Below are 26,706 nucleotides of genomic sequence, written 5' to 3'. Positions count from 1 at the left end.
TCTTCCTCTGACAAAGCTCTTCACTCCCCTAGATTGGACCTGGGCCTGGGCAGCCAGTGCGCCCCTCTCCACTGTCCCCACACTTTCCTCTCCCTGTATCACCAACCCTCATGTCCCTCCTACCGAGGGCATCAGGCCCCTCGTCTTGGAAGCTACAAGTCAGAGTAAAACCCACCCCTTGCCGGCCTGGAGAAGGCAACAGCATTGCGGCCCCGCTCAGCCGGACTCCAGGGTCTGTGCTGAGGGAATCTGAGGCCGTTTTTTTTGTGAATTGAGCTAATGAAGAAGGAGGGAAGAGGGCACGACTCCAGGAAGAAAAGCTTACCTAAAAAGAAATAAAATGTTTTACTCATATACACAAATACACACACTGAAGCCCACCCCGGGAGCCAGTGAAACAATTCCTATCTCAGATCCGTTTGTTTTCCAGGGTCCCTCAAGCCTGGGCTTCCTGAAGAGCGAGGCCGGACTGCTGAGGGCCCCACAGCCCAGAGCCCGCAGCCCCGCCACCTTCACCACGAGGCCCGAAGCTCCGTTCCCGCTGCTCCTTCGAGATGGAGGAAGCAGACGTGCAGAAACCAGCCTCCGCTCAGCTTGGGGCTTGCGGGGAAGGCTGTGTCTTCAAACCTTTGCCCCAAGTGGGGTCAGTAGAACCGCCAGTGTCCTCCCCTCCCACCTCCCAGCTCCACTTTGGAGGCTGAGGAAGCAGAAAGGTTTTCTAGGCAGATCTGGAGTCCCGGGGATGCAATTCACAGTCTCTGTTCTGGGGTCGCTGGTGCAGTCCGCGGTCCGCTCCCCAGGTACACATTTGGGTGGCCCCTGCCCCTACACCCCAGTTTCCTCTTTGATCCAGTCCCGAAACAAAGGGAGCCTCGTGTACACGCCTGGCTTGTTCCTCTGGGCGCAGCCATCTCCCCAGCTCACCACACCGGCCTGGAAGATCCGCCCATCTGCCTCCACGCTGGACAGGGGGCCCCCGGAGTCACCCTGGGCGGAAACAAGCCCTGCCGTGAGTCCCCTGCCCCACTTCTCCCGGGGCCACCTGCCTCCCTCCTGCCCCTGCGCGCACCTGGCAGGAGTCCACGCCGCCGCTGAGGAAGCCCACGCACATCATGCGCGGCGTGATCTGCTGCGGCAGGAGGTTCTCGCAGGTGGTCTGGTTGATGACGCGGATCTCACCCTTCTGCAGGATCAGCGCGCCGGTGCCTAGGGAGAGGGCAGGACGGGGCTGGGAGCGGGACTGCGGCAGGGCAGCGTCATCCGCTGCTCCCCACGGGTCATTTTCCGAGTAAAACTCTGGAACGGCCCAGATGCCAGGGGCTGACAAATGGGTAAATCGCGTCTACCCAATGGGCTCTGGCAATAGCAGCCACCTAGAGAAAGTAGGGGGCATGCTGAGATCTGCCAGGCAAGATGAGATGGAACAGATGCCATGTGGCAAGCAGGGGTGAGGAAACAGAGCGGCAGAGGGAAGGCGCCGCAAACGCCGCGGGGGTTCTGGGAGGGCATTAGAGCTGGGCGTCCGGTTCCTTTTCTTTTTCCTCTCCAAAGTCTACAAACGCTATAGAGTGCATTTTTTCAATCCAGCGTTTGTCAACGAATGGCCTGCTTCCCTCCAAACCCACCCCCAACATGCCTTAAGCACCACTGGGTTAAGGTGTGGCCATCTTCATTTTGCGGATGAAGAAACGGGATCAGAGTTTAAGCAACTCGCTCAAGGTCACTCGGGTAGTTAGGGGCAAAGCCGGCCAGCAAATCCCATGCCCCTTTTACTAAAGGCCTCCATTCCGCCCTGGACAGTCTCATCCTGCCAGGCAGAGAGAGACTGGGGCAGCCCCCAACCCCGAGGCTGGACACGCAGAGGCCACACGGCCTTAGGGGAAGGCCCCAGGCCCCTGCGGAGCCCTGGGCCAGCCTGAAGCTCACCTCCGTACTCGGTGTGTCCCCAGCCCGTGACCCAGATGGCCTTGCCGGCAGGGAAGACATGCGAGGCATCCGGCAGGCAGATGGGCCGCACGGCAGAGCTGTACTCCACCGGCTGCTCCAACTCCAGCAGCGAGATGTCGTAGTCGAAGGTGAAGTCGTTGAAGGAGGGGTGGGAGATGATGCGCTTCAGCCGGCGCTCCTGCACCTCCTGGGCGCTGCGCTTGCTCTGGTCGTGCAAGCCCAGGAAGGCCGTCCACTGCGTGGGGTCCGAGTACCTGGGAGGGAGAGCCACCGTGAGACGGCGCGGTCACTCAGGTCTGTGCACACAGCGCCGCAACCCTATGCGTTCCCAGAGGACTGCGCATAGATGAGGCACAGCAGCTGTGGAGAGAAGACCACGGGGCCAGCTCTTAGTCGATCTTGGCCCTAAGCTAGAAACTACTAAGTGCCTCCCGTTGCAGCACGAAACCCCCCTTGACCTCTTTTCCCCCCTCCTCAAATACATTTTTAATCTGACGACCAAAAAATAGCTGTTATGAACCTCATCTTTCACAGGAGGAATAACAGAAAAATCAATCCAAATAATTTTTAATGCAGTGGCATATATCCTGGGACCAAAATGAATTGAAAACTGTGTTGAGTGGTATCTACTGGGTTTGCTCTTGGCTCTGGGATAGGTTTGGCGATTCTGAAGCTGTGCCAGGTGTACTGCAGAGCCAGAGCCCACCCCAGCATGCGGAAAGGGAGGCACAGATGTGGAATGCCATCCGAGGTATCAGGAAATGCTCATGATTTTTATTTTATTTATTATTTTTTGAGACGGAGTCTCACCCTGTCACCCAAGCTAGAGTGCAGTGGCGTGATCTTGGCTCACTGTAACCTGCGCCTCCTGGGTTCAAGCAATTCTCCCGCCTCAGCCTCCCGAGTAGCTGGGACCACAGGTATCCGCAGCCACACCTGGCTGATTTTTGTATTTTTAGTGGAGACAGGGTTTCGCCATGTTGGCCAAGCTGGTCTTGAACTCCTGACCTCAAATGATCTGCCTGCCTGGGCTTCCCAAAGTGCTGGGATTATAGGCAAAAGCCACTGTGCCTCGCCGGCTCACGATTTTTAAAAACTGGCCTAAAAGCAGTGCTCTCCCCAGTAGCACCCAGAACTTAGTATCTAAATATCCTTCCCCACTGAAAGGAACCAGGGGTCCTTGGAAAAATGGTTGATTTCAGGTCTGGGGCTTAAAGGAAAGGATAAAGAAAACCTGGAACATTGTTTCTGCAGGAAGCAAATGAGCACTCAAACACCAACGCGGCCCGTCTGACAAAGCTAGCTAAAGTGAGGACAACAAGATCCCCAAAATAAATAGTGACAGAATGACACTACTACTACACAGCCGGAATATAAAAAAAAAAGCGCGGGGAGAATCCATTGGTCCACCCTGAATCTAAAGAGTAATTTCAAAAGAATTTATAAGGGGAGCAGGAAAGTTATTTGTTACAGAGAAAAAGCAGCCCCTGGCAGGGTGCAGTGGCTCACACCTGTGATCCCAGCACTTTGGGAGGCTGAGACGGATCACCTGAGGTCAGGAGTTCAATACCAGCCTGGCCAATATGGTGAAACCCTGTCTCTATTAAAAATACAAAAATTAGCCAAGTGGTAGTGGTGCACGCCTGTGATCCTAGCTACTCATGAGGCTGAAGCAGGAGAATTGCTTGAACCCGGGAAGCAGAGGTTACAATGAGCCAAGATCGCACCACTGAACTCCAGCCTGGGCAACAGAGTGAGACTCTGTCTCAAAAAAATGAAATGAAAGAAAGAGAAAGAGAAAAAAAGAAAAAGCAGCCCCTAAATGCTGAAAAAATTGTACAATAAGTAACCACATTCATACCTGCCACAGTAATAATCAACACATGTGAGAATCGCCAACAGACACTCAGACACCAGGTAAAATATGGCTGGGGAATGAGACACTCATGCTGATTGAAAGAATCACCTGCGATGATGTATTCACAACCAAGGGGAAGCCCCTTTATGATGGCGAAAGCTGTGGGGCGCCCCCAGCCAGGTACTCAGGTTCCAACCAGGGATCATGCACTCCCTGAAAAGGCTACAGCACCACTCAGGCGCTGCTTGCTAACTCAACCATGAAAACATAGTCAGGAAAACCCAAATTGAGAGGCATCCCATAAGATAACTGGCCTGGACTTTCCAAAAGTCATGCCATGGAAGACCACAAATAAAAGCCTTCGAGAAACTGTTCTTAAAAAGAGATTAAAGAAACCTAATGACCAAATACAAGGCCTGAGCTTTCACTGCATCCTAGAACTTTTTAAAAAGATCTAAATAAGACCAAGTGTGGTGGCTCACGCCTGTAATCCCAGCACTTTGGGAAGCCAAAGTGGGTGGATCACCTGAGGTCAAGAGTTGGAGACCAGCCTGGCCAACAGAGTGAAACCCAGTCTCTACTAAAAATACAAAAATTAGCCAGGCGTGGCAGCACGTACCTGTAATCCCAGCTACTCCAGAGGCTGAGAGAGGAGAATCACCTGAATCTGGGAGGCAGAAGTTGCAGTCAGCTGAGATCATGCAGCTGCACTCCAGACTGGGAAATAGAGTGCATCTCAAAAAAAAAAAAAAAAAAAAGGCTCTAAAGAACAGGCTGGGCATGATTGGAGGACATTTATTTATGACGAGCATGCCAGCTCACAGCACGAAGCAATGCCGCCATTTCTCAGCGTGTGAGAACATCCTTGCTCTTGGCCTTGTACCACCAGGCCGAAGCCTCACAGTGGCTCCTGGTGGGAAGCCTCACAGTGGCTCCTCCTTACTAGGAAACAGTTCTGAAAAATATATGCTCTGCAAACAGAGAGAAAGCAAACATGATTAACTCAATTACTGAATGTAGATCAAAGGTATAAGAGTGTTCACTGTCCTAGACCTTCTTCTTTCATTGTATTTACAACATTTTTCTCGGTCTGAAAATTTTCAAAATAAAACATTGGAAAAATACATATTTAACATAGAAAATGTGTGTGGTAAGAGAAAGGCATGAAGACCTGCCTGATTTTCCCTGACCTCTCAGGAAAGTCAAGAGGCTACTGAACAGCTCAGCCAAGGCACCTCCCTCACCCCGGAGCGTTGGACGGAGCCTCTGCCTGCGTGTCTCCCCGTGTCCGCCCGAGCCCTGGTCCGCTCTCGCTACCTCGGCGTCCATCCCTTTCTGGTCTTTCTTTTTTCCGAGATGGAGTCTTGCTCTGTTGCCCAGGCTGGAATGCAGTGGCATGATCTGGGCTCACGGAAACCTCGGCCTCCCGGGCTCAAGCAATCCTCTCACCTTAGCCTTCCAAGTAGATGGAATTACGGGTGTGTGCCACCATGCTCAGCCAATTTTTGTAGAGACGAGGTTTCACTATGTTGTCCAGGCTGGTCTCGAACTCCTGACCTCAGGTGATCCACCTGCCTCAGTCTCCCAAAATGCTGGGATTACAGGTGTGAGCCACCATGCCCGATCCCCTTCTGGCCTTTCTTACAGCCATCTCCCCACAGAATCGCACGCCTAGGCCAAAGCACAGCTCTCCAACCTGGGCTATGACCCATCTCGCTTCACTGTATGTAATCTGTTTCCACCAGAAAATGACTTCCCAAAAGCTGCTTTTGTGAGATCCTTTTCATCTCATTCCACACCCTGAAAAGATTCCTAAGAGCTGCCAGCCAAGCTTTGTGACCCACCCAGGCCTGCATTCACCATAAATCGGCCTGACCTTTCTAACTGTGCCCCAGCCCTGCTCAACGTCCAGCCAGGTACTCACCCCCAACCCCCGTCGCTCATTCACTCAACAATCCCTGGGCATCTGTGATGCAATCCATCACCCAATCTTCAGGTTCACAGTGTACATGGGGAGAGACGTGAAAACCACCAATTACAGCGCGACGTGAACGGTTCCAGAGAGGACTGGGTAGAAAGCTGTGGAATAGGACGGGCTGGCAGCTGGGAAACAAAGCAAGTTATGAACCAAGCCTCGACATCACATAGGCCTGGCCAGCCCCAGCCTGCAGGGGTGAAGAATGCTGCATGTTGAAAGAGACCAAAGGCAGCCAGGTGCGGTGGCTCGTGCCTGTAATCCCAGCACTTTGAGAGGCTGAGGCGGGTGGATCATCTGAGGTCAGGAGTTTGAAACCAGCCTGGCTAACATGATAAAACCCCGTTTCTACTAAAAATACAAAAAGTTAGCTGTGCATGGTGGTGAGCACCTGTAATCCCAGCTATTCAAGAGGCTGAGGAAGGAGAATTCCTGGAACCCTGGAGGAGAAGGTGCAGTGAGCTGAGATGGTGCCATTGCACTCCAACATGGGCAACAAGAGTGAAACTCCATCTCAAAAAAAAAAAGAGAGAGCAAACGCATGTTTAGGAATCCCCCCACACTGAACATGGGGAAGGTGAGAACTGCACTGGAGACTGAGGCTGGACGGACTCAGAATAAAGAAGTTGTTGTTGGGAGGCCGAGGTGGGCGGATCACGAGGTCAAGAGATGGAGACCATCCTGGCCAATATGGTGAAACCCTGTCTCTACTAAAAATACAAAAATTAGCCAGGCGTTTGGCATGCGCCTGTATTTCCAGTCACTTGGGAGGCTGAGGTGGAAGAATCGCTTGAACCCAAGAGGCGGAGGTTGCAGTGAGCTGAGACTGCACCATTGTGCTCCAGCCTGACAACAGAGTAAGACTCCATCTCAAAAAAAAAAAAAAAAAAAAAGAGGAGTTGAACTCCTTCAATACAAAACAGGAGATCCTGCTTTATACAGCAAGCCGTGGCAGGCACTGAAGCAAGAGATTGGCGTGACCAGATTTTGGGAAGACCGTGCTGGGCTTGGGTGGTGCAGACCAGAGTGGGGAGAGGGGAGGAAGCTGATGTGGAGGCGCTGCAGTTGCCCTGGCTACCGTGAGCTAGGAGGGGCAAGGTGCTGGCAGTGCAAATGAAAGACAGTAGAGATGCTTCAGGAACTCAGGAGGCGAGGATGTAGCTGAAAGGGTGTCATGGGATGGGGCAGAGGGGAGAGCCATCCTCATCCCTCTGGCTCCATTCCCCATGACCCCAATACCCAGCACAGATGCCCCCATCCAGCTCTTTGCCCTGTGCCTGCAGGTTTCCACCTTGCTCCTCCAAGCCCACGCCATTCACCCGGCAACCTCAGCTCAATACCCCACTTTCCTGAAGCTCTCTCTGCAAACCCAGCCAACATCAGTCAGTCAAACAACATTTGATTACACCAGCAGACTCAGCCTCTAATTGTTAAGGCATGCACGTCTACCAGCAGCTGAGAGACCAGCTGTGAAGATGCAGCCACCGGTATCCCCCATGGTGACCACCAGGGGCTGGAGTGCAGTTGGGAATCGCTAGTGCTCAGGTACAACTTCTGATGTCCCATGCACTCTTCTCAATGCTGACACAGTAAACTGTTTTATCCCCGAAACAGCCCCACAAGGGAGGGTCACCCTTTTTAAGATGAGGACTCAGGCACAGAGAAGGTAACTTGCCCAGGATCATATAGGTAACATGTCATTGGCCACAATTTGAACCTAGGCAACCGGTGCATTTAACCACAGCATGATGCTGCCTCCCAGCAATGCCTGATGAGTGCATGATGACTTAGCCACATGCTCAGGGTCCCTTGACACCAGGCCCCTGCACACCTCACGTCTCCCTGCCTCTGCACATGACAGTCCCTTTGTCTGGAAGGTCTGAGCCACCTGGTCAAGCTGGCAAACACCCTCACCTTCAACCCTCAGTTCAGATACCCCTATTGGGTGTCACCAACAGTCACCCTCCCCAGCCTCTCAGGCATGTGGGTTTAGAATTTTAAACTCCACATCCTGGGCCCGAGGGGTCCTGGACACAGCCCCGACACAGCACTTATTGTGCGTGGGTGTCATGTCTTGTCCCTACCCTCACAAGTCTGTGACACATAATCTGCAGGGACCAAGTGTTGGCCTCTCTAGTGCCAACAGTAACCAGGGGTGTTGAATATTAATTGCACTAGTCATTGGCAGAAGTATGACTAATGACTAACAGAGGATGAAGGAGAAGGAAATGAAAAAGGAAACAATGGAGCAAAGGAAAAGAGGAAGCAGCGCAGGACAGGGCAGTTCTTAGTATATACACAGCCATTTCCTAGCTCCACCTGCTGATGGGGTCTGGACATGACACCATGATGACAATGAGCACACTGAGCACACAGACCTTGGTCTCTAAATACCATCCCCAGTAAGAGACTCCTTGGAGAAATGGCTGATCCTAGGACAGGGCTGGCAAAGCACAAGATGAGCCTAGAGTACCTGGTAGTGCCAGAAAGCAAGGACGTGGCTCAAAAAAGGAAAGAATGGGGCACGTCAAAGAGGCACTGAAGCCAACCTCAAGAGCTGTGGTCAGGCCAGGCATGGTGGCTCATGTCTGTAATGCCAGCACTTCAGGAGGCCAAGATGGGAGGATCACTTTAGCCCACGAGCTGGAGGTCAGGCTTAGCAAGACTGTCTCTACAAAAATTTTAAACTAGCTGGGTATGGTGGCATGTGCCTGTAGTTCCAGGTACTTGGGAGGCTGAGGCAGGAGGATAGCTCATGCCTGGGAGTTCAAGGCTGCAGTGAGCTACGATTTGCACCACTGCACATAAGCTCCCAATACTCCAAGAAGAAAATCATTCCTGCTCTGGGTGAAGTTGAGTGTGAATGAGATAAGGGATAGTTTCAGGCTGGACAAAGCCATATGTCAAGCATCCAGTGAGGCCAGGGACCACGGAGCCGGCTCCACTCCCCTCAGGCGCTTGCTGTCCATCTTCATCACCTGAGCCCTCTGCATGTGTCTGAGCGCACTCCACCTGTGCTGCAGGCCTCCCTTCTGCTGTGGGCCCATCTCTCCTCCCTGCTAAGGGCAGCTGAGGGCCAAGGTCGCCTGCTCCCAGAGCTGCCTGCAGGAAGCCCATCCCCTCCTCCCAAGGGCGGACTCTCCTAGAAGGGCCACACCCCTGTACCTGCCTCTTCAGAGCAAGCCAGGCCCTAACACTCCTTCCTACAGCCAATGGCCAGACACACAGAGAGGCCGGGAGCTAAGACACAAGTAGCTCAGCCCAGCATTGTACCCTGTTCCTGCGACGCCCATGTGTCCCTTCCAGGCCTCTCATCTGCCTGTGCGTCTGAGGCCATGACATGATGAGCACCTTCTCTGTGCCAGGTACAGTGCTGTGTCTCAAGTACAGCATCATATTTAATTCTCACAACTCTTAGGGTAGGGACTGATACTATCACTGTCATCTGTGAAGAACCCGAGGCCTAGGAAGTTTGAATAACCTGCCCAAGTCATTGGCAAGCCAGAGCTGGAGCATGACTCCAAAGCTCATGTTGGCCAATCCGAGGAGTCACGCAGTGCAGGCTCACCGCGACTTGGAGACCACACCGGTGCTCAAGTCTGGCTCTGCCCCTTAAGAGCTGTGCCACCCCCAGCAAATGTCCCTGCTTCTCTGAACCTTACTTTCTGTAAAATGAGGATACAATCGACCTGCCTAACCTGCTAGGGGGTTTAGGAGAGGCTCAGAGACAGCATTGGGCTGAGAATGGGCCCCGGACACAGTGAGTTGTTATCATTACTGTTATGAAGCCCCGTCCTAGGATATCTGCTCATTTGGTTTGGATGTCTGTCACCTCCAAATCTCATGCTGAGATAGGGTCCCCAGTGCTGGAGGTGGGGCGTGGTGGGAGGTGTTTTGGTCACGGATCCCTCCTGAATGGCTTGGTGCCCTCCACATGGTGATGAATGAGTTCTGAGTTCACAGGAGCTGGGATCTCCCCCTGCTCTCTCTTGCTCCTGCTCTCACCGTGTGATGTGCCTGCACCCCCTTCGCCTTCTGCCATGGTTGGAAGCTCCCTGAGGCCCTCACCAGAAGCAGAGGCTGGCACCACGCTTCCTCTACGGCCTGCAGAACCATGACCCACATATACCTCTTTTCTTTATAAATGACCCAGGCTCCGGCATTTCTTTAGAGCAACTCAAGAATGGACTAACGCGTGTGCTCACCCCTCCAATGCCCTGCCCCAGTGCCAATCCACCCTGGCATGACTCCCAGATGCAAGGTGCCAGCAAGGAGATTCCCTGCTGCCATCCCAGTGACCCACCTGAATCCCCTGTCGTCGATGAAGCAGTGCGCGGCAGAGACCAGCCAGCTGGGAGAGATGAGGGAAGCACCACAGACGTGCCCCTGGCCCAGGGCATGCAGGCTCACCTGCCAGGGCCACTCGCCCTGGTCCGCATTCGTGCCCCCCACAACACGAGCCTTTCTGGTGAATGACCGCAGCCCACAGTCTGCAGAGAGGGCAGAGAACCAGAGAGAACAGCAAGTCAAGGTGAGGACACCGAACCCCGAGGGGACACACGATGGGTACCAGGAGGCCTCATGTGGGGAAGCCAGCTTTTGGCATGCACAGCACTGCTGGAGCGACCACAGCATGAGGGACCCCAAAACTATCTTTGAGCTTCACAGACTCCCACCACGCCCCTCCCTCTCCCCGCTCCCAAATTCAAACCCTCATCTTCTCACTGCCCCCTCCCACACAAATGCATTGAGGGCCTCCAGAGGCCGTCTGGTCAGCTTCACTTTGATTTGGGTGTCATCTGCCTGATTTGACATCTTTTGGGATGTCACAGGGGAGGGGGTGGCAGAAAAAGGCTTGTCTGAATGCTGAAGGGCACAGCTCTCAGAGGGACAAATGAACCAGTGGTGTGATTGACACAGACTAGGTGCAGCTGTGCTCAAATCCAACCTGTGGCCAGCCAATGCTTCTGAAATACGGAGACTGCAAACTAAAGTATGGGCAGGCAAGGGTGAGACCCTGCCTTGGACCTGGGTGAGCTGGGCTGCTCTTCCCCAGGTTACTCCCTACAGCTGTGTCTACAGAGCAGGGGCCAGCCCCGCACTGCAGCCATGACCTCGCCGTGCCACAGAAGCCCTGAGATGCTGGCTGCCCAGGCCATTCTCTAAGACCAGAGTCAGCCCGTGGGGTGGTACCCTCATGCCAACTGGCAAGGCTATCCTTTCCTCCAGGAGACACACCCTCTCACCCAAGTACAGAGCTGCCAAGTGAGGCTGCTATGTGAGCTGCTCAATGAGCACTAACACAGTGAGCAACCTGCACCCCCGTGCTCGGATGCCCGGCTCACCGCAGTCCTTCTCATCTGAGCCGTCGCTACAGTCCTTCGTCCCGTCACACTCAGGGTTGCCCTTGCTCAGGCAGAGCCCGTTCTGGCAGCGGTAGGTGTGCTTGGTGCAAGTGACGACGTCCACTGTTCAAGGAGGACACAGGGAGGGAATGAATTCCTCCACAGCCTCCCACCCGAAGCCAGAAACCCCCAGTGGCCACTCACGATCCCTGCACGTTACCCCTCACCAGTCCTGCCCCACCCACACCTCCTGGCCTCCTTGCCCTGCTACAGGTTCTCCAGCTTCCAGAAAACTCTCCCCCAACTGGCGCCCTCTCTCATCAGTGAACACACAGGTGGTTCGTGTTCCTTAAACTTGGGGCACCCTGCACATGGGTGTGCTCAGGGCAGCCTCCGGCAGGGGCGAAACCTCCCAGCAAGAAGGTGGATGGGGCGGCCTCACCCCTGGCGCAGGAGGCCTCGTCGGACCCGTCCCCACAGTCGTCCTTCCCATTACACTGCTGGCTCTTCGAGAGGCACTTCCCATTGGAACACTTGAAGGTCTGGGCCGGACAACCTGGAGAGGCACGGGGACTCAGCCGCCAGGAGCCACCCGCCCGCCCTGGCCCCCCGCGCACCCGCCCCCCAGCGGCACCCTCCCCCAGCACTCACTGCACGCCAGCTCGTCGCTGTTGTCTCCGCAGTCATTCACACTGTCGCAGACCCAGAAGAGGGGCTTGCAGAACTTGTTCTGGCAGGTGAACTGGTGGGTGGCGTTGCAAACTGGAGCAGGGTAAGGGGAGGGTCAGCCTCGAGGCCCTCATCACTCACTGCTTCCCCAGGATAGGCACTCAGAGCTCCCTGGGGACCACTTTCCCATCTGCAGAGAGGCCCAAGTGCCCCTGCTCCACTAGCGACCAAGCTGACCTCAGCACTTCCCAGACACCCCACCACCGGCCCCACAGAGGCCAAGATCTCCACACGGCAGGGTGGGGAGGGAGGCCAGAGGACCCTACACAGGGCCGAGAGCAAACTCCCACCACCTCTGGCCCTTCTGCCTCAGCAGTCAGCCCAGCAGGTCCATGGGATGCAGGCAGGGCTGGGAAGGAGGGTGGGGGACGGGGCTCCCAGCCGAACTCACTGCAGTCGAGCTCATCGCTGTAGTCGGTGCAGTCGGCCCAGCCATCACAGCGCAGCTCCTTCCGGATACACCGCCCCGTGTGGCACATGAACTGCCCAGGGCACGCTGCGGACACAGGCAGACCTGAGACCCCCGGCACCCGCCGGCCTCCCTCCGCTGGCTCCTGGCTCCCCGCCTCAGGCCAACCTCCCAGCCACAAACACAGAGGAGCAGGGTGGGCACTGTGGCCCAGGGCAGGGGTTGCCCAGGCCCACCAAGCTGTGACAAACGGGTTTCTGCACCTATAGCCAGTGTGGTGGAGGGCTGGCCACAGACCTCAACCTGGGCTGGTGGGGTCCTTCCCCACCACTGAGGACCGGGGCCCAGGAAGCCCCGGGCACCCTGCAGAGAGGCCGGCTGGTCAAAGAACCTGCCCTGCCCTGCCCTGTATGCTGGGCTGCCTGGTGCCCCTGAGGGCCAGGCCCTGCCTGTGACACTCAGCAGGTCCCCAATGCATTGAACGTGTCCTATCCAAATGCAGCGTGGCATAGCGTGCTTCCTTCACTCTAAACATTTTCCATATTTCAATGTTTCTGAAATCAGGAGTCATCTGACCACTTTGCAGATGACAAAGTTGTAAGGAGGCCATTGTCACCACCTCGGCACAGGTACACTTCAGTCACAGGTAAGTGTTTAGATCAAAGGTGTTGGTTCGTCCAAGTGCACTTTGGGTGGTGAGCCAGGCCCTTGAATTTTACCTTAAATTTGGATTCCTAAGCATGGTTCCATGTCTTCCCAAAGCTATTCTATGATACAGGGTTGAAATAAAAACATATCGTACACATGAAAGAACCGATGCTCACACAGCCAATAAATAGTACTTCCTAATGTGTCTCAAAATTACGCTATTAATCCTAACGTTGCTAACAGGCCACAGAGGCAAGCTCAGAAGGTCAAAGTCATGGTGAAGGTGGCCTGAGAGACAGATGGCCGGGGGAGCTCCGGTGAGGGGCGTCTCCAGCCACAGGTACCTCATGCTGTGACTGCAACCCGGAAGGGCACAGAGTGTACCAGCGCTCACAGCCAGCCTGCTATGATTAACACATCAAAGGTGGCAGGTTTTCCTTCCAAAGCTTCAGGAGGGGTGAGATGCTCTTACATTCTCCAGCATTTTAGAATCAGCAAAGCACGATGCTAACAAGACGCACGGTAGACAGAACATGCAGGCCAGGCCCTCGCCAGCCCTCCTCCCGACGACGTTCACTCACGGTCTCTGGAGTCAAAGGAGAGGTATTCAGCGAAGAAGCCGGTGTCGGTGTAGGACTGGTCCGAGTGCAGGCGAACTGTGATCTTGTTGCTGTTGCTGGTGACGACGAACTCAGACTTCTCTCCACAGTACCTGGAGCAGGGGGTGGGGGCACAAGGTGAGGAGGGACAGCTCAGAATTGGGGCGCTGGGGGGCTGGTGGGAGCCCTCCCCCTGCCCCATGGGACTGGTAGCCCCCATAGCCCCAGGGACTCACTTCTCCCCATTGACCTCCACGTAGTCCTTGGGGCAGGTGCCCACAGGCACACCGGGCTCCAGCAGGTAGAAGACTTTGAAGCGCACCTTCACGTGATTGTTGTTGGGCACCTGAGGGAAGAGAGGCTGCTGGGAATCTGTGGCTTCTCTCCCTCCTTCCTGAACCCGGGGACATCACAGGGGAGGAGTGGCATGGCGCAGGGAGAGACGCTATGCCTTTCATCACCAAGGCAGGCTGCAAAGTTCTCCCGGCATTTGTGACAAAAGGAAAGGAAGGTGGCTCTGGTTGGGACGGTGTGAGGGGCACGGATGGGCAACTCTCTTGTCTCACACACCTTCTTTGATGTCTTCCTGATGGCACCTCTGAGACCCAGGCACCATTACCCTGGGTCTACCCTCACTTCATCTGGGCAGCAACTGCCCAGGTCCCTCAGTTGCCAGACAAGGAGCTAGGATAAGAGTCTGGGTCTGCCTGACACTGCAGGGGAAGACCGGACCCCGCCCTGGGTCCTCAGACACATGGTCTCTTTGGGGTTTGTTTGTTTGTGTGTTTTTGTTGCTTTTTGAGACAGGGTCTCACTGCTGCCCAGGCTGGAGTGCAATGGCGCTGTCATAGCTTACTGTAGCCTTAAACTCCTGGGTTTAAGTGATCCTCCCACCTCAGCCTCCTGGGACTACAGGCGTGCACCACCTGGGACTACAGGCGTGCACCACCACATCTGGCTAATTTTTGTTTTGTTTGTTTGTTTGTTTGTTTTGGTAGAGATGAAGTCTCACTATGTTGCCTAGGCTGGTCTTGAAATCCTGGCCTCAAGTGATCCTCCCTCCTTGGCCTCCCAAAGTGCTGGAATTACTGGTGTGAGTCACCACGCTGGGCTGCCTCTTTGGGGTTGATAAAGAAGCTGCTCTTTCCTTTCTTCTGCCTTCCTCATTTGCCATCCACCTCTCTCCCTCTCTCTCCCTCTCTCTCTCTCTCTCTCTCACACACACACACACACACACACACACACGTCCACACAGAGAATACACATGCACGCACACACACACCCATAGCTCCTACCTCGATGTTCCATGTGCAGTCCATGTTGGGTGGGTAGTGACCGGGGTAGTAGGGGCTGGTGAATGTCCCATGGGTTTCACGTAAGTGGCCTCCACAGCCTGAGAGGAAAGGTGGGAGAAAGCATGAGGATCGGGAAACCGCCCGGCCAAGCAGGCAGGCGAGGGCTCTGCAGCCTGAGGCCTGGAGCTGCCTCCTGGACACCTGGACGTTGCACAGCAGGTGCATAGCCAGGAGGGCCGGTCACTGGGGGCTAAAGCTTCAGGAGGGCTCCTGACCTGGGAGGTCAGCCAGAAGTCTTTGGCTTAAGCTTCAGCCTCTGCTGGTGACCTAGGCCAGCTTGCCAGCCACAGGGTCTAGCCTGTGGCCTCCTAAGCTCAGGTCACCCCCCACTAAGGCCTTCCCCTTCTGCACAGGCAGTTCCGCCCTGCCCTGCCCTTCCTTACTGCTCATCTTAGGCAGCTGGAAGAAGGTGGCCTCAAAGCCAGGATGCCGTCGCTCAGTGTTGATTATCAGCGTGATGAGCAGGACGTTCTGGGAGGAGAGGAAGGTCAGGTTGTAGGAGGGAGGGTAGGTGCCACACAACCTGCAGGAGCAGAGGGCAAGCATTAAGAAGAGCAGACAGAATCCAAGCTTCTCACACACCTGAACCAGGTTCCCAGAGGGGCCTGAGGACTCCATCCCTAAACCAGGTCCCATCCACAGAGGGCTAAGAATGGAGCCAAAAAGACCTTTATTCAGATGAGTCCCTCCCCACACAATCACTGATGAAAGGAGTTAGCCATAAACTGTTCATCTTTGTTTAAAAGAACACCACCTGGCCACGCGTGGTGGCTTGTGCCTGTAATCCCAGTACTCTGGGAAGCCAAAGCGGGAGGATCACCTAAGGTCAGGAGTTCAAAACTAGCCTGGCCAACATGGTGAAACCCCGTCCCTACTAAAAATACAAAAATTAGCTGGGTGTGGTGGTGGACACCTGTAATCCTAGCTACTCAGGAGGCTGAGGCAGGAGAATCATTGGAACCCAGGAGGTGGAAGTTCCAGTGAGCCAAGATTGCATCACTGCACTGACGCCTGAGCGACAGAGCAAGACTCCGCCAAAAAAAAAAAAACACCCTAGAAACAATGAATGCCAATGACAGAGGATTTATTAAATAAACTGTGGGCTTAATCAGAACAACAGCAGTAGTAACAACCAACGTTTATTAAGAACATGCCAAGGGCAGGCCTATAATCCCAGCATGTTGGGAAGGAGGCAGGAGAATCACTTGAGGCCAGGAGTTTGAGGCCAGCCTGGGTAACACAATGAGACCTCATCTCCATAATCAAAAAACTAGCTAGGTATGGTGGTGCTTACCCATAGCCCCTAGCTACTCAATTTCTGTTTTCTATATGCGGGTCAGAGGATTGCTTGAGCCCAAGGAGTCCAAGGTTACAGTGAGCTATGATTGCACCACTGCACTCCAGCCTGGGTGACCAGGAGACTCAAAAAAGAAAAATAAAAAGAAGAACATGCCTGGCATGGTTCTCGGTGCTCTTAAATCTATTAACTTGGCTGGGCACAGTGGCTCATGCCTATAATCCCAGCAGTTTGGGAGGCTGAGGTAGGCAGATCACTTGAGGTCAGGAGTTCAAGACCAGCCTGGCCAACGTGGTGAAACCCCATCTCTGCTAAAATAAATAAATAAATAAATAAATAAATACAAAAATTAGCTGGGCATGGTGGCATGCACCTGTAATCCCAGCTACTCAGGAGGCTGAGGCAGGAGAATCCCTTGAACCTGCGAGGAGGAGGTTGCAGTGAGCTGAGATCACACCACTGCACATCAGCCTGGGTGACACAGTGAGACTCTATCTCAAAATAAAATTTAAAATAATATTAACACTGGTTATTTCTAGGCAGTAAGAGATGAGTGACTTTAGTCTTCCTTTTGCTTGTTGATTCCTTTTTCCCACCGGGACCATGTACTTCTTTGTTGTACAATTAATAAATTAGAGAGATGGAAAAAAAGTCCTGGTTGCAAAGCTGTGGCAGCAGATGGTTCTAGATTGGTTTTGGCCTGAATTTTAGCCCATTATTAATCATGAAATGTCCGCCCAGCTCATTTTCACAGACAGCCACAGAAGGCTCTGGCCCAGTGAGTGCAGAAGAGGCGGCTCACCCCGCCATGCGCAGCACCTCTGCGTGGTACACTCCACCTTGACATGGGTATTCCACAGGTGCATTTTTTTTTTTTTTTTTTTTTTGAGACGGAGTTTCGCTCTTGCTACCCAGATACCCAGGCTGGAGTGCAATGGCGCGATCTCGGCTCACCGCAACCTCCGCCTCCTGGGTTCAGGCAATTCTCCTGCCTCAGCCTCCTGAGTAGCTGGGATTACAGGTACACACCACCATGCCCAGCTAACTTTTTGTATTTTTAGTAGAGAGGGGTTTCACTATGTTGACCAGGATGGTTTTGATCTCTTGACCTCGTGATCCACCCGCCTCGGCCTCCCAAAGTGCTGGGATTACAGGCTTGAGCCACCGCGCCCGGCCCCCCACAGGTGCATTAACCACGCCTTTCTGTTTAATATAATGCAGGTGATTTGACATCTGGGCCCTGCTGACTAGAGGAACTACCCTCCGGGGCTGGCCAGTGCTTAGAGATAGGAAAAGACTCACCTGCAAGCAAGCCTTCCCTGTGCAAACCCACCCATGGAGGGCCCAGCCCCACCTTCTCCATCAGGATCTCACACTCAGGGCCGCTATTCCTTGCCCTAAGCACCCCAGGCCCAAATATCAGAGAACCAGGGACAGCTCCTATGCCTCAGAGCCAATTGAAATTATTCAAACAAGCCAATTCTAAACCTGTCACCCTGATTTGTCTTGCCTTTTCTGTGTAAACCATATAAAGGCTTTTTTTTTTTTTTTTGAGATGGAGTCTCACTCTGTTAGCCAGGCTGGTGTGCAGTGGTGCATTCTTGGCTCACTGCAACTTCTGCCTCCCAGGTTCAAACGATTCTCCTGCCTCAGCTTCCTGAGTAGCTGGGATTACAGGTGCCCACTACCACACCCAGCTGATTTTTCACCAGGTTGGCTAGGCTGGTCTCAAATTCCTGACCTCAAGTGATCCAGCTACCTCGGCCTCTCAGTGTTGGGCTTACAGGCATAAGCCACCGTGCCCAGCCCATAATAAAAGCTCTAGCTTACATTTTCTCCTTGTTCCTGTTACCCCTTGCCCAACCCTGGTGCTTCCTCACATGGCCTGAGATGACAGGGTCTTGCTCTGTTGCCCAGGCTAGCGTGCAGTGGTGCAATCACAGCTGACTGCAGCCTCAACCTCCTGGGCTGGAGATTCTCCTGCATCAGCCTCCTGAGTAGGCAAGCACCACCACACCCAGCTAAGTTTTTTATTTTTCATAGAGACAGGGTCTTGCTTGCCCAGGCTGGTCTCAAACTCCTGGCCTCAAAGGATCCTCTTGCCTCAACCTCCCCAAAGTGCTGACTTTACAGACAAGAGCTACCATGCCTGGCCAACAGAATTGTCTCTTCAAGGACAATCATCTCCTGATCTGTTGGCCTTCACATACCTGCATAACAAAGCTTGCATTTTACAACTGCAGGCAGTGACTTCTCTCTGGCAGTTCAGGGGATCGCGCCCTACACAGGCTAGATTTGGTATCTGAGGACCACTGGGCCTTCCTCCACCCTGCCAAGGCTGAGACAGTCACCTCCCAGACACCGCTGGAGCTCCCACTGAGGATCACACCACACGTGGCTCCTGCTGCCTGGACATCTGGCAGTGGCCTGTGGCCAAGAGTCATAAACTGGATCCCAGGCCTGTGCCACAATCCGTTGAAGAGGCTGGCCCCCATTGGGGCAGCTGCCAAGCTCCCACAGCCCCACCCACTCCCCGGGGTACTCACTGCACTAGGGCGTGGGGCTCTATGGGGCTCAGGGCGTTGTACACCACCACCAGGTCGCTGCCGCGCTCGTCACAGGACGCAAGGTCAAAGCTGCGGAAGGTGAGGCTCAGCACCGAGTCCGCATCCCCCCGCAGGGCCCACTGGCAGCGGGCATGAGCAGGGTAAGGGCTGTCGGGAAAGCCGGGCGTGGTGAAGCGCGTCACCTCCACGCCCCGGGCATGCAGGGCAAAGCTGCAGCTGTCTGCACAGGAGACAAGAAGAAGGGCATGTGTCGGGGGGCGGGGCAGGGCTGCGCAGAACTGAGGGAAGAACCTGAGACCCCATGGGCATGCACCTCAGGCCTGGCCCCTTTCAGATGCCCCAGGCTGGGAAACCAGGAAGGGGGTTTCTCAGAAGGGCCTGGAAAGACCATCATAATATACCTCATTCAGAGGGATATGCTTCTGAGGACCCCACTGGCTCAAGGGCTTCTGGCCACACCCCCCTCTGCCACACCCAGAGGAGGAGGCGAACATGATACTTACTGTCCTGGGTCCTCTGTACTGTTCTGGGGTCAGTGGCTGAAGAATAAGAGGGGGAATAAAGTGTTTACTGATACGATGCATTTCCTTATTCCTGCTTCCTTATTATCTAAAGGGAGGTGCCCAGCCAGCACGGAGTCTTCTCTCTGGATCAGCGGATCCTGGGAGTGCCGGTTCCCTGCTGTGGTCCAGGGCCCAGCCCCACTCCATGCAAGTCTGGCGGGTCCCATGCCCACCCCGGACCCTCAGACTCACGGAAGGCCACCACTGAGGTCAGCACAAAGGACTGCAGGGCGCGCGCCCGCGGGGGCAGCATGACCACGCGCTCCTCTGCCATGATGCGCTCGGCGTCCTCCACCAGGTGCTGCGGGATGCTGAACTCAGACCAGTAGTAGGCGATAACACTGCCCTCGCTGGGGAGAGAACGGGGGCCTGAGGCGGAGCTCTAGGCCCCACTTCCCCAACGCTGGCCCAGAGCGACTCCAGGGCATGTGGGCCGCTCAGGCCTCCCGTGCGGGCTGACCTGGGCCCTCCATCTGCAGGGGCCCTGCCCCAGCTCCTCTTTTGTGTGCACCCATCTTTCCACTCCGAAGCGAGAGGCCTTGCCACTTTGTCCTCTGCTCTCACCGTCTCATCCCCAACAAGACCGATTCTGGGGCCCGCTCAGGGACAGGAATGAGGGGGAGAATCCCATTGGAGTTTGGCCACAAGCAAGGAGACACCCAGTGTCACCTTCCTGAGCCTGTTTTCTGACCTGAGAAAGGAATGGGGAATGCCACCTGCCACACAGCATTCTCCAGGGTTCAAACGAACAAACAAAATAAAAAGCACTTTGAGAATAGTCTTTTTTTTTTAACAAAAGGATGTATGAAACACTTCCCAAGCACAGAAAATGTGGGACTCATTGAAACCTGCCTGAGCACACCAACTCCCCCAAACCCAAATTTGCAAAATAATAAATGGCACGTGGCCATTCCTGGCATCGTGCCAAGCACTGCACAGGCCTTTGGGCAGCTCATCACAGCTATCACTATGGTCACCTCTGCCATGGGGCAGAAGAGTCAGGCTGCCACGTAACGCACAGGAGGGCAGAGCAAGGACCCTCCTTGGCTCTCCAGGCCAGGACCTCCAGCCCCATCTCCCGCTTTCTGCCCCGCACACTGCAACCGATCACATTCCTAGCCACGCTGGGTGCATCCACTGAGCCTTCTCCCCGCACCCACCTGAAAGCCGTCACAGCCGACTCCTTGTGGTAGGGGCCCAGGACTGGGACTCCGCTGTACAGCAGCTTCAGCTGAGGAAGGGCAGAGACTCATGACAGCCTCCGCACGGCGATGATCCTGCCCCGAGCCCAGGCCGCTCCCTGCCCTGTGGGATCCCGGCCCCCTTTGCAGGCCACCCCCATCCCAGTCGAGGCATGTCTTCCTATCCGGTAGGTGGGATGCCAGGGCAGACAGCCTGGCAGGGCTCTGGGCAGGCCGCACTCACCGCGTCCTTCACCTTGCTGGCCAGGCTTACAAACTCAGTAGAGCTGGAGTTCTCATAGGCATCCACAAACTTCTCATTTGTGATCCTCAGGTAGCCATTGAAGACCTTCTGGACACGCACGTCCCGGTCTGTGCGAGACCACAAGGTGCTCAGTCAGGGGAGGTGATACCACCCCCGCCTTGCCTCACCGTCCACAATGGGGAATGAATGCTGGGAGAGGGCCATGGGCCATCCCTGACCTTCCGATCACTTCCCATAGGGTTCCAGAGTAGCTGAGAGATCCTCGTGTCCTCACTAGGTGGCCCTAGGTCTGTCCGCTGAGGGAGGAGGGACAGCTACCACCCGTCGCCCTCCCCAGTGCCTGCCCCAGCTTTACTCACACTGGAAATGCCACACCAGGAAGCCAACTGCCAAAGAGACCAAGAAGAGGCCGAGGAGCACCGCTGTCAGCACCACCCAGCGCCCCGGGCCATGCTTCTCCACCTTCTTGACATTGTTGGCCGGCAGGAACTCCACACCTTCCTCCAAGCCATTCACATCCTGCAGAGAGAGAAGCTCCCACTCAGGCCCTCTCACCCCTCTTCCCCCAACCCCCCGCTCCCCGCTGGGGAAGATGTTCACATTTTGTGAGATCCGGCTTGGAGAAGAAAGCAGGAGCTTGGGTGAGAAGAAGGGGCTTCCCCCAGAGGCTTGGGGACCACTGCCCAGAGCATAGACTCTGGGACGTGAACCCTGGGCATGCTCTGGGAGGAACGTTAGGTCACCCTTCCCAACGACACGTCCCAGTGTCCGAACAACACCAGGCAATCACTGCTTAAGAATTGTTTGCTTAAATTAAAACACAATGAAGGGCTGTCTAAACCCATTCCTTGGTGTCTCCCCTTCAGTGATCACCTTTGATGCAGAGAGTGGCTCCAGCCCAGGGCCATGACTGACAACCGTGGTGTCCCTGTGCAGACTTCTAAGAGCAGACCCTGCTCCCTCCGATGCAGCCCCTACCAGATTCAGTCCCCCCATCACCTGCCCCAGGAGCCTGTGGCCGGCACGCAACTGTACACCCTACACAGAGCCTTGCCCTGCCCATGTGGAACCCGCCAAAAGTAAAAAGGCAGTACCATCATGGAAAAAGCTGCTCTGCCTTTCACCTTGGGCACCCCAGTCCAGGACCTCACGGCACACTGAGAGGGCCAGGTATCTGTGGAATCCACACCCATGCACAGCCCCAGGAGAAGGAAAGCAAGCAAACAGAATGCCCAACAAACAGGCTGGCAACTTCACCGGCTTCCTCTCTGCCAACGGTATCCAGGATGAGGACCCAGAATAGGGAGCGGTGAAGCAGGTGTCTGCTGCACCCAGTGACACAGCAGCAAGGGTTTCTGCCCATCGTGCACACCATCTGCCTGCCCTGAATCCTGGGGACGCACCACGGCCTGGCTTAACTCCCTCACACCCACTCCATGCAGCTCACAACAAAAGCAATGGCCCATCCCAAGCTCACAGATTATTTTACCCATCTGCTCTGGGAATCTGTTGGGGTATCTGTGTTTTTGCTTGGGGCTGAGGTGGAGATTTGGGGATTTCTAGCAATGCCCTTTCTTGTCTCACCTCTGTCTTCTAGAACACTTAAGGCCAATCTTTTTTGAGCCTGGCAGAAAAGAGAACATTACCAAAGAAATACCAAAAGGATATTTCCAAGAGCTGAAGAGAGGCATAAATCTTTCAATGCAAAGGCTCAGTGATGGCGAGAAAGACAAATGAAACCACACACATAGCCAAACCTATGGCTCCGGGATGACATTTCAGAACGTCACAGATAAAGAATGGATCCTCTACACCTCTAGCTGTCATCTCTTCTCTCCTGCATTTTGCGTTTCTTCGTCTGGTTCTATTTGGGGAGTTTTTTTGACTTGCTTTTGCAAACCTTCCATTGACTTTAAAAAATAACTTCATTGAGGTATTATTGACATAAAATAAAGTGTGTGTATTTAAGTGTACAATTTGGGGCATCCGTACACATCCATGAAACCATCCACAATTACGATGATGCACGTGTCCATCGCCTTCCAAGTCTCCTCCTGGCCCTTCCCGCATGTTGCTCCCTGAATCCATTTCCCGTCCCCAAGAAACCACTGATCTGCTTCAGGCTGCTTTTCCCAGAGCTTTATGTAAATGGAATTCTGCAGTATGCACTCTCTTCCATCTGGCTTTCACTCTGCACGATTCCTCTGAGACCCACCCTGGTTCCTGTGTGCACAGCAGTGCATTCCTTTCGGTCGCTGCCTTTATCCCATCGTTCGGATGCAAAAGCATGTGTTTCCCTGTTCACCTGTTGATGAACATTTGGGGTGTCTCCAATTTGAGGCCACTACAAATAAAGCTGCTAGAAACACTCCCGTAGCTGTCTTTGTACTGGCATATCAGCAATGAACAACTGGGAACTAAAACTAAACGACACCATTTACAATAGCTTCAAAAATATGAAATACTTAGAGGTAAATCTGACCCAAAAAAAAATATACAAAACCTGTACACTGAAAGATGCAAAACACTGCTGGGAGAAATTCTGAAAGACCTAAATTAGCTGAGAAATACATGTTGTTCATGGATTAGAGGACTCAATATTAAGATATCTATTCTCAAATTTAGCTACAGATTCAATGCAATCTTTTTTTTTTTTTTTTTTTTTTTTTTTTTTTTAACATACAGAGTTGGCTGGGCCCGGTGGTTCATGCTTGTAATCCCAGCACTTTGGGAGGCCAAGGCGGGCGGATCACCTGAGGTCAGCAGTTCGAGACCAGCCTGACCAACATGAAGAAACCCCGTCTCTACTGAATACAAAATAGCTGGGTGTGGTGGCACATGCCTGTAATTCCAGCTACTCCGGAGGCTGAGGCAGGAGAATTGCTTGAACCCAGAGGTGGAGGTTGCAGTAAGTTGAGATCAAGCCATTGCACTCCAGCCTGGGCAACAACAGTGTCTCAGAAAAAAAAAAAAAAAATAGATACAGGGTCTTGCTATGTTGCTCAGGCTGGTCTTGAACTCCTGGGCTCAAGGAATCCTCTTGCCTCAGCCTCCTGAGTAGCTGGGACTACAGGGTGCACCACTGCACCCAGCTGCAACTAGATATTTTTATGTTATCTTTAGAACTTCGCCTTTGATTTTCTTTCTTTCTTTCAGGCTAGTTTTTCTTTAGACATGTGGTGGCCTCTGGTAGTCTAACCATATTTAAGAATGAGAAAACCGAGACTTCAGTTAGACTCTGAACAAACCATGTATGTGTTCATATGTACAAGAAATGTAACAAAAGCCAGGCGTGGTGGCTCATGCCTGTAATCCCAGCATTTTGGGAGACCGAGGCAGGCAGATCACCTGAGGTCAGGAGTTCAAGACCAGCCTGGCCAACATGGTGAAACCCTGTCTTTAATTTAAATTAAAAAAAAAAAAAAAGAATCACTTGAACCCGGGAGGCAGAGGTTGCAGTGAGCCAAGATCATACCACTGCACTCCAGCCTGGGCAACAGAGTAAGACTTTGACTCAAAAAAAATTTAACAAAAGGGCCAGGCGTGGTGGCTCATGCCTGCAGTATGAAAGGCCAAGTTGGGTGGATCACTTGAGTCCACGAGTTCAAGACCAGCCTGGCAACATGGCTAAATCCCATCTCCTCAAAAATATTAAAAAACTAGCCAGGCGTGGCAGCATGCACCTGTGGCCCTGGCTACTTGAGAGACTGAGGGAAGAGGATCATCTAAGCCCAGGAAGGCTGAGGCTGCAGTGAGCCACGATCATACTGCTGCCTTCCAGCCTGGGCAAGCCTTCCAACCACATCTCACACACACACAAAAAAAAAAAAAAAACACGGAAGAAAGAAATGTAACAACAACAGAAAAAAAAAAAAAAAACAGAAGAAAGAAATGTAACAAAATAATAATTTATTATTTTTAGATGTATGTCCAATTCACAGAGTAATTTCACAACTATTTTCTTACTGGATCCTCACAACAATCCTGTGAATCATTCAAGCCTCACTGGTGCGTCTGGGCGCGGGGACTCACACCTGTAATCCCAGCACTTTTGGGAGGCCGAGATGGGTGGATCATGAACTCAAGAGATCGAGACCATCCTGGCCAAACATGGTGAAACCCTGACTCTACTAAAAATACAAAAATTAGCTGGGGTGGTGGCGAGTGCCTTTAGTTCCAGCTACTCAGGAGGCTGAGACAGGAGAATTGCTTGAATCTGAGAGGCGGAGGTTGCAGTGAGCCGAGATTGCACCACTGCACTCCAGCCTGGAGACAGTGAGACTCTGACTTAAAAAAAAAAAAAAAAGAGCCGGGTGCGGTGGCTCACGCCTGTAATCCCAGCACTTTGGGAGGCCGAGGCGGGTGGATCACGAGGTCAACAGATCGAGACCATCCTGGTCAACGTGGTGAAACCCCGTCTCTACTAAAAATACAAAAAATTAGCTGGGCATGGTGGCGCGTGCCTGTAGTCCCAGCTACTCAGGAGGCTGAGGCAGGAGAATTGCCTGAACCCAGGAGGCGGAGGTTGCGGTGAGCCGAGATCGCGCCATTGCACTCCAGCCTGGGTAACAAGAGCGAAACTCTGTCTCAAAAAAAAAAGAAAAAAAGACTCGCTTGTGCTATCACCCCTGTTATATAGAGAAGGCAGGAAGAATGCTAATTTTGCAAGGTCATTCTGCACTTGGTGGCAGATCCAGAATCTGTTCCTGGTTTTCTGCCTCCCAGCATGGTTAGGTTCCAGAATCCAGGGAGCAATAATTCAAGAGAACAGAAAAGTAGGCAGAGGCTCCCATGAGAAGGGGGAAGGTGGCTGAGGGCATTAATAGTAGATCCAGGGTCACCCCAGGCTCTGCCATGGAGCAAGGCTGTCACTGTGGCGCTAGCTGAATTGGGGGTCCACCGCCCTCCCTGCGGTGTGAGTTCGGTGGCTCCATTCAGCCCAGAAGTGCCATTTAATCAGTAACTAGGCTGCTTCCTTTTATAGTCTTAGCTCCTGGCTCTATTTTCAGGTGTAATAGAGATAGTATTGCATAATCCCATCATTTTATTGATAAGAACACTGAGGCTGAAAGAGGGGGTGGCCTGTCCAAGGTCACAAAGTTAGTCAAGTCAGTGAAGCAGCAAAGCTCCTTTAACTCCGGGGCAGGGGAGGAGAAAGGAAGGTCTCAGGGAGCTCCCAACCACCCCAGCTCAACTGTAGACATAACACCTCTCTACGGGGCCACAGAGCTAACAGGAGAGAACATATGCCTGTGCCTGCTTTCACTTCTCCTGTCTCTCTTTCTTAAAAGTAAACACATTTGCAGGTGCACACATACAACGGTGCTGTGAAGCCAGGTGTCTGCTTACCATAAACACAGATAGAGGCCATGTAGCTATCATAGCCTCTTCCTACTGGCCCGCTCCAGTTAGATCCTGGCCAAAGGGCCCAGAAATGCAGCTCAGTTGTAGGCCATTCCGACAAGGTGGCGAGGAATGACTTACAGGAGGGTGGTTGGGAATAAAGGGCTCAGGACATGCAGGGTACAGCCCCAGAGGGCCAGGATCTAACAGGGACCACCATCCATCCCACCCAGCAGGGAGGAGATCTGACCGTCACCATCTCACCCAACTTTCCACAGGGAGTGAGGGGTCAGATCCAGAAACCCAGGAAGGGAGAGTGGAGAAGTCCTGTTTCAACTTATCTCATTGCTTTAAGCACGCTAGAGCAACTGACGCATATCCTCCCCGAAGCCCAACTCTCCAAAACCAAAAGAAAAAACACTGATTTCTAGAGGGCCAAAAAAGAGACCTACTTTAATTGATAATATAGGAAAGATTGTTGTGGCCAGCCTACTCTCAATAAGTCAGAAACTCACCAGGGCTGAAAGCTAAATGCTGAGCTAACAAAACTCTGTCTGAGTCAACCAGAGAATCCTCCCTCTGAGAGGAACACTCTCCTGGTTCCTTAAATACCCACTCAGACCTG

The 26,706-nt window shown here is 53.4% G+C and overlaps 1 protein-coding gene across 1 annotated transcript in view; it reads right to left on the bottom strand.

Annotated features, from left to right (window-relative positions):
- Window positions 1-321: 321 nt before the first annotated feature.
- ST14 (ST14 transmembrane serine protease matriptase) overlaps window positions 322-26,706 on the bottom strand; it is a 49,590-nt gene continuing 23,205 nt past the window's right edge. Inside the window, exons 2-19 of the mRNA XM_003923504.4 lie at window positions 21,098-21,257; window positions 20,718-20,845; window positions 20,453-20,523; window positions 19,485-19,642; window positions 19,233-19,268; window positions 18,709-18,949; window positions 15,249-15,388; window positions 14,806-14,903; window positions 13,747-13,856; window positions 13,493-13,623; window positions 12,246-12,350; window positions 11,777-11,887; window positions 11,568-11,681; window positions 11,126-11,248; window positions 10,084-10,270; window positions 1,927-2,201; window positions 1,070-1,206; window positions 322-987 (exon numbers count right to left, since the gene is read on the bottom strand). Coding sequence (XP_003923553.1) covers window positions 826-987; window positions 1,070-1,206; window positions 1,927-2,201; window positions 10,084-10,270; window positions 11,126-11,248; window positions 11,568-11,681; window positions 11,777-11,887; window positions 12,246-12,350; window positions 13,493-13,623; window positions 13,747-13,856; window positions 14,806-14,903; window positions 15,249-15,388; window positions 18,709-18,949; window positions 19,233-19,268; window positions 19,485-19,642; window positions 20,453-20,523; window positions 20,718-20,845; window positions 21,098-21,257 — 2,487 coding nt within the window. The 3' untranslated portion in view covers window positions 322-825. The remainder of the gene's footprint in view (window positions 988-1,069; window positions 1,207-1,926; window positions 2,202-10,083; window positions 10,271-11,125; window positions 11,249-11,567; window positions 11,682-11,776; window positions 11,888-12,245; window positions 12,351-13,492; window positions 13,624-13,746; window positions 13,857-14,805; window positions 14,904-15,248; window positions 15,389-18,708; window positions 18,950-19,232; window positions 19,269-19,484; window positions 19,643-20,452; window positions 20,524-20,717; window positions 20,846-21,097; window positions 21,258-26,706) is intronic.

Source organism: Saimiri boliviensis, chromosome 6 (genome assembly GCF_048565385.1).
Source record: "Saimiri boliviensis isolate mSaiBol1 chromosome 6, mSaiBol1.pri, whole genome shotgun sequence".
Lineage (NCBI taxonomy): Eukaryota > Metazoa > Chordata > Mammalia > Primates > Cebidae > Saimiri > Saimiri boliviensis.
Note: the sequence above shows the minus strand (reverse complement) of the source record. Positions and strands in the feature narration are given on the sequence as shown.